We start from the raw sequence: 14,267 nt of genomic DNA, 5'->3' as shown, positions 1-14,267 counted from the left end.
GACTTTCCCCCCTCATTTTCTTGGTAACTTTAATGCCTTTTATGGTTGCAACTATCTCCCCTGGGGGAAGGAATTCTAAATTCTAGGTCTAGTTACTAACTCCTTTCTAAGGACCAGATCTCTCTTTCTGATTGCCTGCTGAGGAGGTACGACTGGGTTAGTATTTCAAAATCTGTCAAGGATGAAAAATACCATTTCCTCTTGAACCAGGTCTCTTTTTTATTTTTTAAATGAATGATGATGTCTTCCAGTTGTCCGAACTGTAAGTGATCTCCAACTCCTTTCTTCTCATACCTCGCATCTAATTGTTTCTCTTACTTGTACATATGGAAGTATCCCAGGACGCAGTAACTTCTTTTTTCTCCATTGATATGTACTCCTAGGGCTATCCCATCCAATCCATGGCTTTAGATACCATTTATATTCTGACAATTCCCAAACGTGTATCTCTAGCCCCAACCTTTCCCCCAAACTCAAAATTCTTATCTAGACCTGCTACTTGACATCTCCAGGAGATACGTCTAAATGTTTGCATGCCGAAATCTGCAGGCTTGGCCTTTTCCCCCCATACCTGGTCCTAAAGCAGTCTTCTCTGCTCAGTAAAGGATACCACCATTCTTACAGCTGTTCAAGTCTCAGGCCCGCACATTCTTGGCTATTTTCCCCTCACATCTTACTTCTATTCCTTCAGCAGGTCTTGATGCTTCTACCTTAAACATATTTGCAAACTACTTTGAGACCTGCTTGCCAGAACAAAAACTGTGATACTCGCCATGTACCAGATCACCACCATGTGAAAAAAATCCAACAACTTAATGTACTTAAGAAAGTAAAGAAATGCCATGAGCCATTTAAGAGATGAGAATAATCGGGAAGACAAAGACTAACCTAAAGGTTAAACAATGACTTAAATAAAGAATACAAAAAGAACTTTTTAACTAAAATGAGACCTTTCTTTTTTGATAAAAAGACATGATTTACATACATTCTTATAAATAATTAAACATAAAAGACAGGATGGCCTCTAATTTAGTCTCTAATTCCCTTTTCTCTAAGTGATTAGTGATAACCTTTTACCAATACTACTAAGAAAATTCTTTCCTGGGGTTAAAACTCCAGATAACCACATTTAGCAACACCTACGCTCACAAATTCATGTACAAGTATGCATATGTTTAAGATGGATATTTAGGGCTTTGAGGGCAGAGGTTTTTTTTTATCCATATGAAGTATCATAAACTCTCCTCTCAACACACATGCAATAGCAGTTTTTCATGGAAATCCTTCCAAATAAGCTAGTATGGATCTAATATATACTCTACAATGGTGGCATAACATTTCATGGTATGTATACACCATATTATAGTCAACCAACCCGTTTTCATTTTAGCTTCAAGTTTTTGTCACTAAGTATATGTTGCAGTGAATATTCTTCTACATTTATCCTTATCAATTGATTCTTTTACTCCCAAAAGAGGGAGTACCTGGTCGAGAGATATGTGAATTTTTACAGTTTAAAAAACGTTGCCAGATCTCGGTACTAAATGCTGTACTAATTCACATAATTCACTTTCAGAATTTAATAATTCATTATATCTAAAAAGTCTTTTAACTTGGTAAGATCTCATTTTTTGTCCTTTAATTTTATTCGTTATGAGACCTCTTATTAAATTCAGTCCCCCAAATTATGTCATTTTTGTCACTACTGTAATTGGTGTCTTTTTTATAATTTTCATTTATCTAGAGTAAAGAAAGACTATGATTTCAAATATTTATCTTATATCCCATTACTCTTTTTTTATCCCACTACTCTTTTTAACTCTAATCTTTTTAAGCCATCAGCAGAAAAAAAGATATTGTCTTTTTTCCAATATTCATACTATATATTTTATTTTGTTTTGCATTTACCACACTTTCAAAATTATATGTCAGATGGTAGTTGTTCTAACATAAAAGAAAAAGTATTAACTTTTTAAAACATAGTTCAAAAAGTTATGGGGGCCCTAGGGCCAAGCAAAATACCCAGCATAGAACAGATGCTTAATAAATGTTTGCTAAACTGAACTACACCTACAACATACATCCACTGGCTAGAGAGTTCCATAATTGTTTATTAAGAAATACATTAAAAGGACATTAAATCCCTCATAATTTTAAATGGAAAATATTTGATTTTGTTCACAATAAAATTCAAAACTTCTATTAAATCTTGACACATTTAGTTTTTACCAAGCACAAGAATACTAACCTTCAAATTCAACTGAGACTTTCCAGTGTAAATTTTGAAGGTGACGACGAAGCTTATGACTATTACAAGCTCTGAATTTCTCCTTAGGGCACAACGGACAAGACTGTTTGTTTCCTGACCAAAAAAAAAAAAAAAAGAACCAATAAAGCACAGAACAGACAGGCTACTAATGCCTCAATTTAGCTATGAAAGAAGTAGCAGGGGACTCTCTCCACCCAACACACACACTTCTCAGATAACGTCTATGTTAACAGTAGAGAGAGTCATCTCTGCCTCAACAGGTAATTAATAATCAGCACATGGTCAGTGATTAATTTTTTACCCTAAAACTCTCCTCTCTGGGGCTAGCTGATAACTTTGTTGCCACTGGGAAGAGAGAAAATGAGAAAGTAATAAAGTACATGATATCCCTCCAGCCAAAAGGCCTGCCAGAGAGAGCATCACTGTGTACTTTGGACAGGGGAGAAGGCAGTACTTGTCACACTCCCAGGGAGGCAGGAGCCGGGCAGATAGTGTAAGTACCTGCTGTGGCATTCTGCTCTGGCAGCAACAAAAACAGTTAACATGCACAGTAAGACAAATGGAAGGAGTGAAAGGACTAAGTGGGATCCAAAATAACTGCTATTCTGGGACAGGGAGCATGGTTAAAACCACTGTATCCAATTAGCGAATTTGTAAGTTCTTCCTTCTTCATTAATGAAAAGATCACGGATCATAAATATAGAAGTCTTATTTAATTAGAAATGTAACGGATCTCAAATAAAAACTTTGAGAGTAACAAAAAAATTAAAATCTCAAATGCAGGTTTAACAATACACATATAGAAAAACAATCAGCAAGTCACTTAATTTTTAATCCAACAAGTGTCTTTAACATATAGCACACTGTAAATATAGTCAAAATTAATTTTTCTATATGCTCTGCTTACTTCAAAAATCCACAAAGTGATACTAGGATGGAATTCAAGCACTGAGGATGGCAAAGCAGAAAGAGCGGAGCTTGAGGCCGGACAGAGATGAGGAACTCTTGTTTCAGCCTTAAATTGCCCACCAGGGGACTTTGTTTATGCAACTGAATATAATACGCCTTTAGTTATTAAAGGCAGTGGTTTTTTTGGGACTTCTGTTGCTTATAGTTAAATGCAATTCCGAACCAAAAGAATACACAGTCCTTATATATCCACAAAATTGTAATATTCTTGGGGAACTGTGAAACTTGTCTCTGCAGCACCTGTGAAAGCACACGGCTACCAATTTCCCGAATGAGAAAATTTTATTATTGCTCTAGTTGAGTGGCAATAAACAAATCTACTCCCAGCAAATTTTCATGAGTTGAAAGATAAAAAGCCAAAAGAAATTAAGAGGGGGAAAAAAGCCCCTCAAAATATGGAAATACCTGCATCAAGATGATCTGAGTTCAATGAACTGGCAGAGTCAAAATCTCCTTCAGCTACGAAGGCTAACTTCTCTAGATCAGCAAGCTGCCTTTGGATTGAGATGTGTCTCTCTGAAAGGAAATTATAAGAGTTAGAAGATTAGTTTTTAAAAACCTGAAATCCAGTTCTATTTTTGTTTGATCACATCACAGAGACTCCTCCACTTTTATTTCCTGTAGCATGGTGCCCTAGCACCTAGATGGGGACTACTGCTGCAATTCTGCCTAAACGACAAGCGTGCCTCAGAATGCGAAAAGTTAGGGAAAAAAACCACTGTGTAACTTCACACTTTTTAACTTTTAATTAATTATTCAATATAATTCTACAGAAAATGTCTTTACTCCATACAAAATGCTGAAGTAAGAAACATAAGCCACGCTTCCTATCTTTAAAGAAGTTTCGAGGGGCGCCTAGGTGGCTCAGTGGGTTAAAGCCTCTGCCTTCGGCCCGGGTCATGATCTCAGGGTCCTGGGATCGAGCCCCACATCAGGCTCTCTGCTCGGCGGGGAGCCTGCTTCCCTTCCTCTCTGCCTACTTGTGATCTCTGTCTGCCAGATAAATAAATAAAATCTTTAAAAAAAAATAAAGAAGTTTCAACTGGATGGGAAAGATATTGATATGTTACCTACTAACTGTTAACACCGTGCAGGATGAAATGAATACCGGGGCTATATGGTGTGGGCATACAGGAAGGAGGAAGGAGGAATTAATTCTAACAAGTGCCTTTGAGAATGTCTTCACTGAGGAAGTGACATTTGACTGAGATGTAAGTTATAAATAGAATTTCAGTAAGCAAAAATTTGGTGGCTGGCCTTATAAGCTAGTAATCTCATGAATAAAGGCATAAGGTGTAAAAAAATTCAGCCACCTCTATCCCACCCTTGGCTGGAATGTAGTATGTTTGGAGAATGGAGGTGGTGGAAGAACAAGCAGCCAAAAATGTAGTTCAGATCACAAAAGGCTTAAATTCTACGCAAGTTAGTCTGGACTGTCCTCTTCAGGCTACGTGAAGTCTTTGCAGGTTTTTGAGGGAGTGAGTAATATGATCTGAATGCTTTTCAGGAGGTTATCTCTGTCTGTAGAATCAAAGATCAGTAACTGAGGTGAGAAGTTAGTAATAGAAAGATAAAGAAGAGATGGAAAAAAAAAGAATGTTGGGTGTGAGAAATAACCATGAATGAAGACTGCATTCAAGAATGGTTCTGAGATTTCAAGTTTACGTGGTTGAGAATAATGGTACCATTAACCAATAAAGAAAGAGGAAAACATTTTTAGCAGAAAAGAGGAAAGGAGAAAAAGCAATTTAGCTTTTGACACAGTGTTTGATATACTACAGGTATTCATCCTCAAGTTCAGTATGCAGTTGAGTTGTTTTTGGAGTTCAGGAGGATATAAATCATAAACACAAGTTGGGTTAAAGTATGAGCTGAAGAAAGCCTAAGGAAAAAAAGACTGCGAAAAAAGAGAAGAAAAAGGCCAAAAATCCAATCCCGGTAATACACTTTTAGGGTTCTCAAACATTACACATTCTTCAAATGACATATTTATAAACTTTGGAATATATGAATATATCTTTCCAAAGTACATTTAACATATTCTTGATTATGGGCTTGGAGATGCATTCCCCAATGCTACTGAACCCACTACTGATTAATATAAATGGTTATAATTCGGAAGCGCCATATGGAGGGATGCAGGTAACGTAAGAGACGTGGAGGAAAAATCATCAGAAAGGTAGATTCAAAAACAATAAATGGTAAAGGAGAATCAAGATAAGGCAGAAGCCCAGAAAAAAAGAGAATGTAAAAGGTTCAACACTAAGTATCACAAATAATTGCAGAAATCAATAGAAATCAATAGAAAGCTACTGGATTTAGTATTTAGCAGGTCTCTGGCCACCTTTAAGAAAAAAGGTTCAGTAGATGTTCTGGAATACAAATTGGGATTAGAAGAAAAAATAAAGTATAGAAAATCACACAGATTATTTCAAAAAGTGTGACATTATAAAAAAGGAGATAGATGGGATTAGAGGTCGCTTTTTCTTTCTTTTTAAGGAAAGACTTGAATATGCATATCCCAAAGGAAAGTAATGTTTACAAAGGAGGAGCTTGAATATACAAATACAAAACTAGGAGCTGAAAATTGGCAGGAAAAGATCCCCGACTGGAGAGATGATAGTAAACCGCAGGACTCTCTAGTACTCATTACACAACAAGGTTGTACAGTTTAGAACCTGAAACCTTTAAATTCTATTCTTACCATAGATACCTTCCTGCCTATTCCTCTCCAAGCTTCACTCCCAGTTCCTTTTGTGTGTGTCCTTGTTTTTCTTTCCCCAAAATAAACGTAAGACGGCAAGGGATAGGCCTTCCTCATTTTGGTAATGATTAAGTGCCTAATACTGTATCTTGTACACAGCAGGCACTATGGTTAAATAATTTAAAAGAAATCATTTGTCTTTTTGGACGCAGTAGCAAACTGAGTCAATAATTTTGGAATTCAATTCAGCACTATTAGACATTCCTCCTCAACTTTACTAAAAGACAAATTTTCACCTCATTTTTAAATGAGAAAAGCAAAGAGCAACAAATCTTACTGGTTAACTTGTCATACTAGGTATTCAAATTACTTTATAATGAGATATTATTTCTATAAATAGGCAAAAATTTTCCCAAATGAGCCAAACTTAATTGCTAGGTGAGACCACAAGATTCAGGCAACGAATCCATGTGTACAAATCAATCCTTTGAATTTGCAATCATAAAGACTTTCAGCTTCCAAAGTTCAAAGTTCTGTTCATGTGAAAGTATATATACCTATATAAACCTGTGCTTATTGAAATCATCCTAAGTTGTACAAAATAAGAGACAGGAGCCTGGTAAGTTAGAAGAGAACAATGAAAATCCTGTGGTCCACTATTAAAACTCTCAAAGATCTGTCTAAAGATTCAATGCCTTCGTATGTATACCTCTCAAATTACTTTCTGGTTCAAGATAGTAGATAGCAGACAATCTGTACTTAAATCACTCAAACTTTTTGTAACATGCCAGTAATTCCGAAGTCAACAGGCAAACCTCTTGTTAAATCAGATGAATCCAAGATGCTAGGAGTTTCTTTTACAACTTCTGATACTTTTTCCTCATTTTTCAGTTCTATTTCAAATATGCCATCTTCATCTTGCCTACTTAAGGCTGATTTCGAAGGACTAACTAGACCACATAAAAATAATTTTAAAAATGTGATTAATATATATTTCTAACGCATTTCAGATTTCTCAATCATTACATATTTGCCCCAGTAATGCATTTTTCAGGTTTCTCAAACATCATACATTCTTCAAATTACATACTTTCAAATTTTGGAATATTTATCTTCCCAAACTATGTTTAACATTCTTGCTGGTGGGGCGGGGGAGAAAGCACGCAGTCCCTAAAGCTGCTGAACCAATTCTGATTAATATAAACAAATCTAATCTAGAGGTAGGGAAGGGAGGCTACTCAGGAGAGTGTACCACCGCCCCCCAACTGTAGTTGTGGGTGAAGAAACAATGGTCCTTATTTTGCACCTACTACCTCCGATCTTATATGAGGAGAAGCCTACCTGGGGCACACTTTGTCTTTTCTGTGATCAACTCTACTCTTTAATTTACTGTAACAATTTTTATGTGGCTTTAAAAATCACGAAACTACTCTACTGGACTACAACTACCCAAGTGATGTATAAATATTAAATTCCCAACTGTCCTAGAAGAAAATGAATTATTTTGTTATCAATTCAGAAAGCACATAACGGTCAATTTATGGACCACAAGATAAAAACAACAACTTTCTGAGACTTTACATTTAAAAGTGTTCAGAAGATTCTCAAGTGTTTCTCTTTATGGTCCAATAAATCACCACTTAGAAAACATGCAAGCTCATACATTAGCACAATAATAGGGGCTATTAATTTTCAACAGTCCACTTATGATGGAACGGAGGGCAGAACTCAACTGGTATTTATGACTGAGGGAAGACATCCAGAATTTAGTCGACCCTTTCTTAAACTACTTATCAGCCTGAAATTCTTTTTGAAAGCAAGCTGCTAAAGAAAATTAGTAAGAAAAGCCCATCTCTGTGTATATCGAGCACAAAAACTATTTGGTTACAATGGTTTCTAAATCTTGGCAGCTACGATCTACTACGGTAAACAGGGTGCCTCGGTTACCATATCACATTTTGAAGGACTTAGTGAACCACGGCAGACGGGGCTGAGAGAGAAACTACCAAATTAGTGTAACTCCCTATTTGCGTAGCAGAAAAAGACCCCCTTTAACGAAGAAGCCCTCGACCTCATTATTTCCTTTTATCTGCAGCGCTCCTGGCCTCCACAAACCCTTCACCATGATGTCCTCGAGGTTTGAGGACATGCCTTCTCCCATTCTGTACCCGCTTTACCCGCTACACGGATCCCTCCTCCTTCCCCCCCACAACCCTAAACCTGCCTTTCCCCATAAAAAACATCCCAGTGAAGAAGGGCCTCCCCTATTCCCCAGCAAGGCGCACTTTCTCGCTTCTCTTGCGGCAGAAAGATCTAGGCCTCCTGCACTTACTGCTTTCAGCCTCGTCAGGGGCAGAGGCTAGGGACGGGGACAGGGCCGGAGCCTGGGCCAGGGCAGGGGCTGGGGCTGGAGCCGAGGCCGGAGTCGGAGCCGAGTCCGGGGCCGGGGCCGAATCCGGGGCCGGAGCTGGGACCCGAGCCGAGTCCGGGGCTGGGGTCGGGACCTGGACCTGGGCCACCTCCACCTCCTCCTTCTCCTGGGGTAGCAGCTCCTCCTCCGCCATATTCTCCATAGTTACCGCCTCCGTGCCAGGCCCGCCCGGGGACCAGGAAGGGCTCACGGCGGGGTGAGAGAACTGGCGTGAATGCCCAGAGGGCTGGATCCAAGGAGTGGGAAAGCAAATGGGAAGGGCTGGATGCGTGCAACAGACAAAAGATGAAGAACCAGTGACCAAATCCTGTCAGCAGAAAAATAAAAAGCCAGAGGTAGCGATTTGCGGTCCCGTCCGCTTCCCTTTCCCCGAGGCGTTACGACGCCACCACAGCCTGCGCAGAAACGTATCGGGGACGGCGACCAATGAGGTAAGAGAGTTCTGCTTCCGCGGTGCGTCTCGGTTCCAGCCATCAACCAAGGAAGCGAAGCAAGACTACAATACCCAGGGTGCAGCGCGCCAGCCAGGGCGGAGCCGGAGTCCCAAGTCCTTGGAGGAAGTAAATGCAAAGCTAAACAAACGCTTGGGATGTTGAAGTAGTAGTCTGGGTCCGAGAGCAGAACTACATTTCCCAGCGAGCATCGGGTCCGGGGGAGACCTTTTTTCTCGGCCTGGGCCTCCGGAGTCGCCACCGCTGCGGGCGCTGGTAAGGTAACTGGGGCGCTAGTTGACGTTTTGCTGGGCAGGTTCTCACCTCTCTCTCTCCGGTACCTTAGCGGGTAGCCAGCGGATCGGAGGATTCCGGAGGCCCCTCGAGCCTGGGCGGGGCGACTCTGTAGGCGGATCCGGGGTTGAGTCAGCTTGGTGAAGGGTGGGGTTCTGGTCGGCTCTGCCTCTGGAGTTGCCCCTAGCTCAGAGTGAGAGTCTGGTGTGTTGCTGTGGAGCTCGTGGGCCCCGGGGACTTAGGAACTGCTAACGAGCTTCCCTGCTAGTCTGGTTGATTTGGAATCGGTGTCTGCGCTTCCTTTAGCATCCTCATCCACACCGTGACCTGAATACTTCTCCTTTTGTTTTTATTTTGCTTTAACCTACGTATTCTTATCAGCACTGCCCTGTGGTCGTAGGGGTCCGGCGGGTAGAGAAGAGCGTGTGTTTCTGCGCGCGCCCTACACCTGCAGTTAGACTTAATAACCAGAGCTCTGAGTGTCTTGAGCTTTGCGGCACCTGATTGATGGCGATTCAGATTCCACACGGCGTCTGCCAGTGAGTCGTCTGGCCCGCGTACTTCTCTTCCCTTTACTCACCTGCTTGAACTTAAGTCTCAAGCATTCATTCCCTTGGCGCAGGCAGAGGAAAACTTGAACTTTCTGGCTGCTCGCTCTCCTGGGACTGGTCCGAGTGTTAGAAGCAGCAGGGAAGGAGAAGGAAGCCCCCTTTTGTCTTAGGAGACTCCCACTTCCAGTTGGGTTTTTCTAGTTAATAAAGGTGCTACTTAATGCCTAGCGATCTCATTGGTCTATTTGTTTCCTAGTTGTTCAGTCCAGCTGAGAGCTAGTGTGATTATTTGGCGCTTTAAAAGTGTAACAGGATTTAGTTGCCACCTCCCAACCCCCCAGTAGTTAGGAAGTGCGTCTGGAGGCTTTCCCCTACCTTCCCTAGTGAGTGAGTTCTAAAGTCCTCATACTGCCTTCAACCACAACTTAAAAAAAAAAAAGAAAGAAAGAAATAGTTACTTATTTTAAGAGAGAGAGAGCACGTGAGGGGGGAGGGAGGAGCAGAGGGAGAAGGAGAGAGAGAATCCACGCCCACTCTCCCGGACGACCAGCGCTGAGTTGGAGGCGGGACTGGTCTCGGAAATTCGGACCCCAGCAGAAACCAGTGCCATGCTCCACCACGGAGCCATCTAGGCGCACCCCCACCCCAACTTTTAACTAGTTTTCCTGAATGTATAACTGCCTCACTGCTCTTAACAGTCAATTAAAAATGGGAAAATAACACCTTATAACTTATGGGAATGAGTAGTGGCTAATTATATTGTGCCTCATCCAAGCATCATTGATTTTTTTTTTTAATTTCCAAAAGGCTAGGTGGTTAATTGAAAGCTTGATTCAGTGTATCAGTCTCATTATTTAACACCAGCTGGAAACCAGAAGATGAAGCGGGTTAGATTTTAGCGTGTGAATTCTATGGGAATTTTAATAAGAATTTCTAAGCATGATCTGTGCTTTTGAGACTCCTAAAAAAAAGGAATCTTCAAAGTTTGAAGAGTTATATTAAGTGACTGTGTTAGTCATTTATTGCTGCCTGAGTTATCTTAAAGCTTAGTGGTTTAAAACAACAATAAGCATGACCTCCGGGTTCTTTGCATCAGAAATTCCGAAGTGGCTTAATGGGTGTACCTGGTTCTGAGTCTCATGAGGCTGCAGTGAAGATAGCAGCCCCAGATGCTTCCACTCAAAGGCTTGATTAGGGCTCCAGGATTGGCTTCAAAGCGGGCATGCTTACAGGCCTGGCAGCTGGTTCTTTTTTGGCAGTGGGCTTCAGTTCTTCGCTGGTGGGCCACTCCGTGGACTGTGTGATTGTCCTCATGATAGGGTGGCTGGCTTTCTCTAGAGTAAGAGAAAAACACAAGCCACAGTGTCTTGTATGATCTAGCCACATACTGCCATACAGCAGTTCCTCTTGGTGTCACAGGTCAGCTCTATTTACTGTGATAGCACTGCATGAGAGTGTAATTACCGGGCACCCGAGATCATCAGGAACCACTTGGGAGACCGGCCAGCACAGGAAGTCTCCTGTTTGAGTTTATATTTTGATTTTCATAAAATCAACATGAATTTCACACTTTATAAATATAAAACATTTGTCATGGTAAACATAAATGTGTTTTTCCTTTGATAGTCCACTATCGTTAGTGATTTTTTTAAATTAACATATAATGTATTATTAGCCCCAGGGGTATGGGTCTGTCAGTCGCCAGGTTTACACACTTAACAGCACTCACCATAGCACATACCCTCCCCAATGTCCATAACCCCACCACCCTCTCCCTACCCCCCTCCCCCCAGCAACCCTCAGTTTGTTTTGTGAGATTAAGAGTCTCTTATGGTTTGTCTCCCTCCCAATCCCATGTTGTTTCATTTTTTCTTTTCCTACTCCCTAAACCCCCCATGTTGCATCTCAACTTCCTCATATCAGGGAGATCATATGATCGTTGTCTTTCTCTGATTGACTTATTTCGCTAAGCATAATACCCTCTAGTTCCATCCATGTCGTCGCAAATGGCAAGAGTTCATTTCTTTTGATGGCTGCATAGTATTCCATTCTTCTTTATCCATTCATCTGTTGATGGACATCTAGGTTCTTTCCATAGTTTGGCTATTGTGGACATTGCTGCTATAAACATTCAGGTGCATATGCCCCTTCGGATTTAGTGATTTTTTTTTCATTTTTTTTTTCAATTGGCTTATGGGTGAGAGGTTTAAATTTAGCCCTTATTTTGTATTCAAAACAACAACGTAAGATGAACAGGGATCAGTTTAAATTGTAAAAGTTAACATAAGTAGTCCATTGCCTCTAAGCAGTTCATTTTGCAGAATTTATTGTGTTTTTTTTTGTTTATTTGTTTGTTTTTATTGTACCTTTCCCCAGAATGAAATAGAATCCTTGGAACAAGAAGGGGAAAAGAATATTATTCCTCTAATCCGGAAGTTCAGTTGTGAATTCAGTTGATTCCATACATGATCTTACAAACCAAAATTTTGGGATAATTTAGGATTGTTCTTAGAAGTTTATATTAAGGGATGCCTGGGTGGTTCAGTCGGTTAAGCGTCTGCCTTCAGCTCCTGATCCTGGGCTCCTGGGATCCAGTCCTGCATCAGGCTCCTTGCTCCGTGGGGAGTCTGCTTCTCCCTCTGCCTCTGCCCCTGTTGTGCTCTTGCTCTTTCTCTCTTTCTCTGACAAATAAATAAAATCTTAAAAAAGTCTATATTAAATATTCTTTTATTATTTTTTATTATTAGGTTTTCTCTTAGCTGTCAGCATTTTTCTTCTTTCTCTTTATATTCATCAAAACATTCTAAAGTTTGATTTAGTGTTATTGATCATTCTTTTATCGAATTTCACTTACTGTAGTCATGACTGACCATGAGTCAATGCCTGCTTTCTAGCCTTTCTTACATTCATAGTTTCCATATGTGTCACTATCAGCAATAAACTCTTCTTCAGGCTTTGCTGTTAGACTCCTTTTACATCTTCCCGTCCCAGCAGATGAGGTTACCATTCTCTGGCCTTTCCATTCCAGCACAGGATGCTTCTGCTGCAGGCTAAGTTGAATAGAGGGTGTGTCAGGAAAATAAAGACTTAGAACTAATTGTTTTTTTTTTTTTTTAAAGATTTTATTTATTTAGGGGCGCCTGGGTGGCTCCGTGGGTTAAGCCTCTGCCTTCGGCTCAGGTCATGATCTTGGGGTCCTGGGATCGAGCCCCACATCGGGCTCTCTGCTCAGCAGGGAGCCTGCTTCCCCCTCTCTCTCTGTCTGCCTCTCTGCCTACTTGTGATCTGTCAAATAAATAAATAAAATATTTAAAGAAAAAAAAAGATTTTATTTATTTTTAAATATTTTATTTATTTGACAGAGAGAAATCACAACTAGGCAGAGAGGCAGGCAGAGAGAGAGGAGGAATCAGGCTCCCCGCGGAGCAGAGAGCCTGATGGGGGCTCAATCCCAGGACCCCGGGATCATGACCTGAGCTGAAGGCAGAGGCTTTAACCCACTGAGCCACCCAGGCGCCCTATTTATTTTTTGACAGAGAGAGATCACAAGTAGGCAGAGAGGCAGGCAGAGAGGAGGGGGAAGCAGGCTCCCCAATGAGCAGAGAGTCCGATGCGGGACTCGATCCCAGGACCCTGAGATCATGACCTGAGCCGAAGGCAGCGGCTTAACCCACTGAGCCACCCAGGTGCCCCGAGACTTAGAACTAATTGGTTTTGAGGTGTAGGTTGGGCACAAGAGAGCAGTTCTGTAGGCAGTTGAAAATGGTGATCTGAACCTTCAGAGAGAAGGTCAGGGCTAAAGGCACAGTTTTGAGAGGTCATTTCTTAAAAGGTGGTAGATGAAATTGAAGGAGAGGAAGAGATCAATATGAGGGAGACTATAAGTGAAATAAAGTGGAACTAGAGAGTCCTATTGTCTTGGGAATGGTTAGAAGATGGAAATAATTTTATAAAACTCCAGTCTTTTTAACCCACTGAGCCACCCAGGCGCCCCATAAAACTCCAGTCTTTTTAAAACTGAAAGACGATGAATTTCTAATGTATTTTGTGGTGGTGGTGGTAAAACAAAACAAAACACATAAGCACCTAATATGTTTTTTATTTTAGCTTTTCAAAATGTCCAACAAAGAATCTTGTGGCGAAAAAGAGAAGTCTCGGAGAAAAGGCACCACCACATCACTGAACTTTGATGTCCAAGTAAGAATTTTGATTTACTGACCCAGAGAATACTTTCTGCCTGTTTATTTTTGTGTAATGAAAACCAAAAACCAAAAAACAAACAAACCCTCAGTTTTAAAATGAGATACGTAAATGTTTTGTTTTGCCCTTCTCACCCAGGAGAAGTAATTTGTTTTTCCCATTCTTTCTTCATCCCCATTCTTTACTTGCATTATTTTGTTGATTCCTCACAACTGTAGGAAATAGGTACTATTATTATCCCAATTATACAAATGCCAGAACTGAGGCTTAGGGAGGTAAGTAATTTGCCTAGGCATTTCTGACTTGACTCTAGGCACCCCCCAGACTCTCCTTTACATAGAAATAACTCACCATTAGACCTTTTTGCACCACCTTTGTCATTTACTGAGCACTGAATAAGGAAGGTTATATGCTCATC

At 40.7% G+C, this 14,267-nt stretch overlaps 2 protein-coding genes across 5 annotated transcripts in view; one reads left to right on the top strand and one right to left on the bottom strand.

The window, feature by feature from the left end:
* Positions 1-8,664, bottom strand: part of TRMT1L (tRNA methyltransferase 1 like) — a 51,132-nt gene extending 42,468 nt beyond the window's left edge. The window contains exons 1-4 of one of the 2 annotated variants that reach the window (XM_045982795.1): positions 8,275-8,664; positions 6,758-6,892; positions 3,644-3,754; positions 2,249-2,362 (exon numbers count right to left, since the gene is read on the bottom strand). In XM_045982795.1, coding sequence (XP_045838751.1) covers positions 2,249-2,362; positions 3,644-3,754; positions 6,758-6,892; positions 8,275-8,515 — 601 coding nt within the window. In that variant the 5' untranslated portion in view covers positions 8,516-8,664. The remainder of the gene's footprint in view (positions 1-2,248; positions 2,363-3,643; positions 3,755-6,757; positions 6,893-8,274) is intronic. The other variant, XM_045982794.1, reaches the window with a different exon arrangement.
* The window catches only part of SWT1 (SWT1 RNA endoribonuclease homolog), a 105,700-nt gene continuing 100,057 nt past the window's right edge, over positions 8,625-14,267 (top strand). The window contains exons 1-2 of one of the 3 annotated variants that reach the window (XM_045982791.1): positions 8,625-8,804; positions 13,757-13,846. In XM_045982791.1, the coding sequence (XP_045838747.1) occupies positions 8,625-8,804; positions 13,757-13,846 (270 nt within the window). Of the gene's footprint in view, positions 8,805-8,892; positions 9,086-13,756; positions 13,847-14,267 lie in introns of those variants that run through there. The other 2 variants (XM_045982792.1, XM_045982793.1) reach the window with 2 other exon arrangements.

The sequence above is a fragment of the Meles meles genome, chromosome 17 (genome assembly GCF_922984935.1).
Source record: "Meles meles chromosome 17, mMelMel3.1 paternal haplotype, whole genome shotgun sequence".
Taxonomy (NCBI): domain Eukaryota; kingdom Metazoa; phylum Chordata; class Mammalia; order Carnivora; family Mustelidae; genus Meles; species Meles meles.
This window is presented reverse-complemented; position numbering and strand designations above follow the sequence as displayed.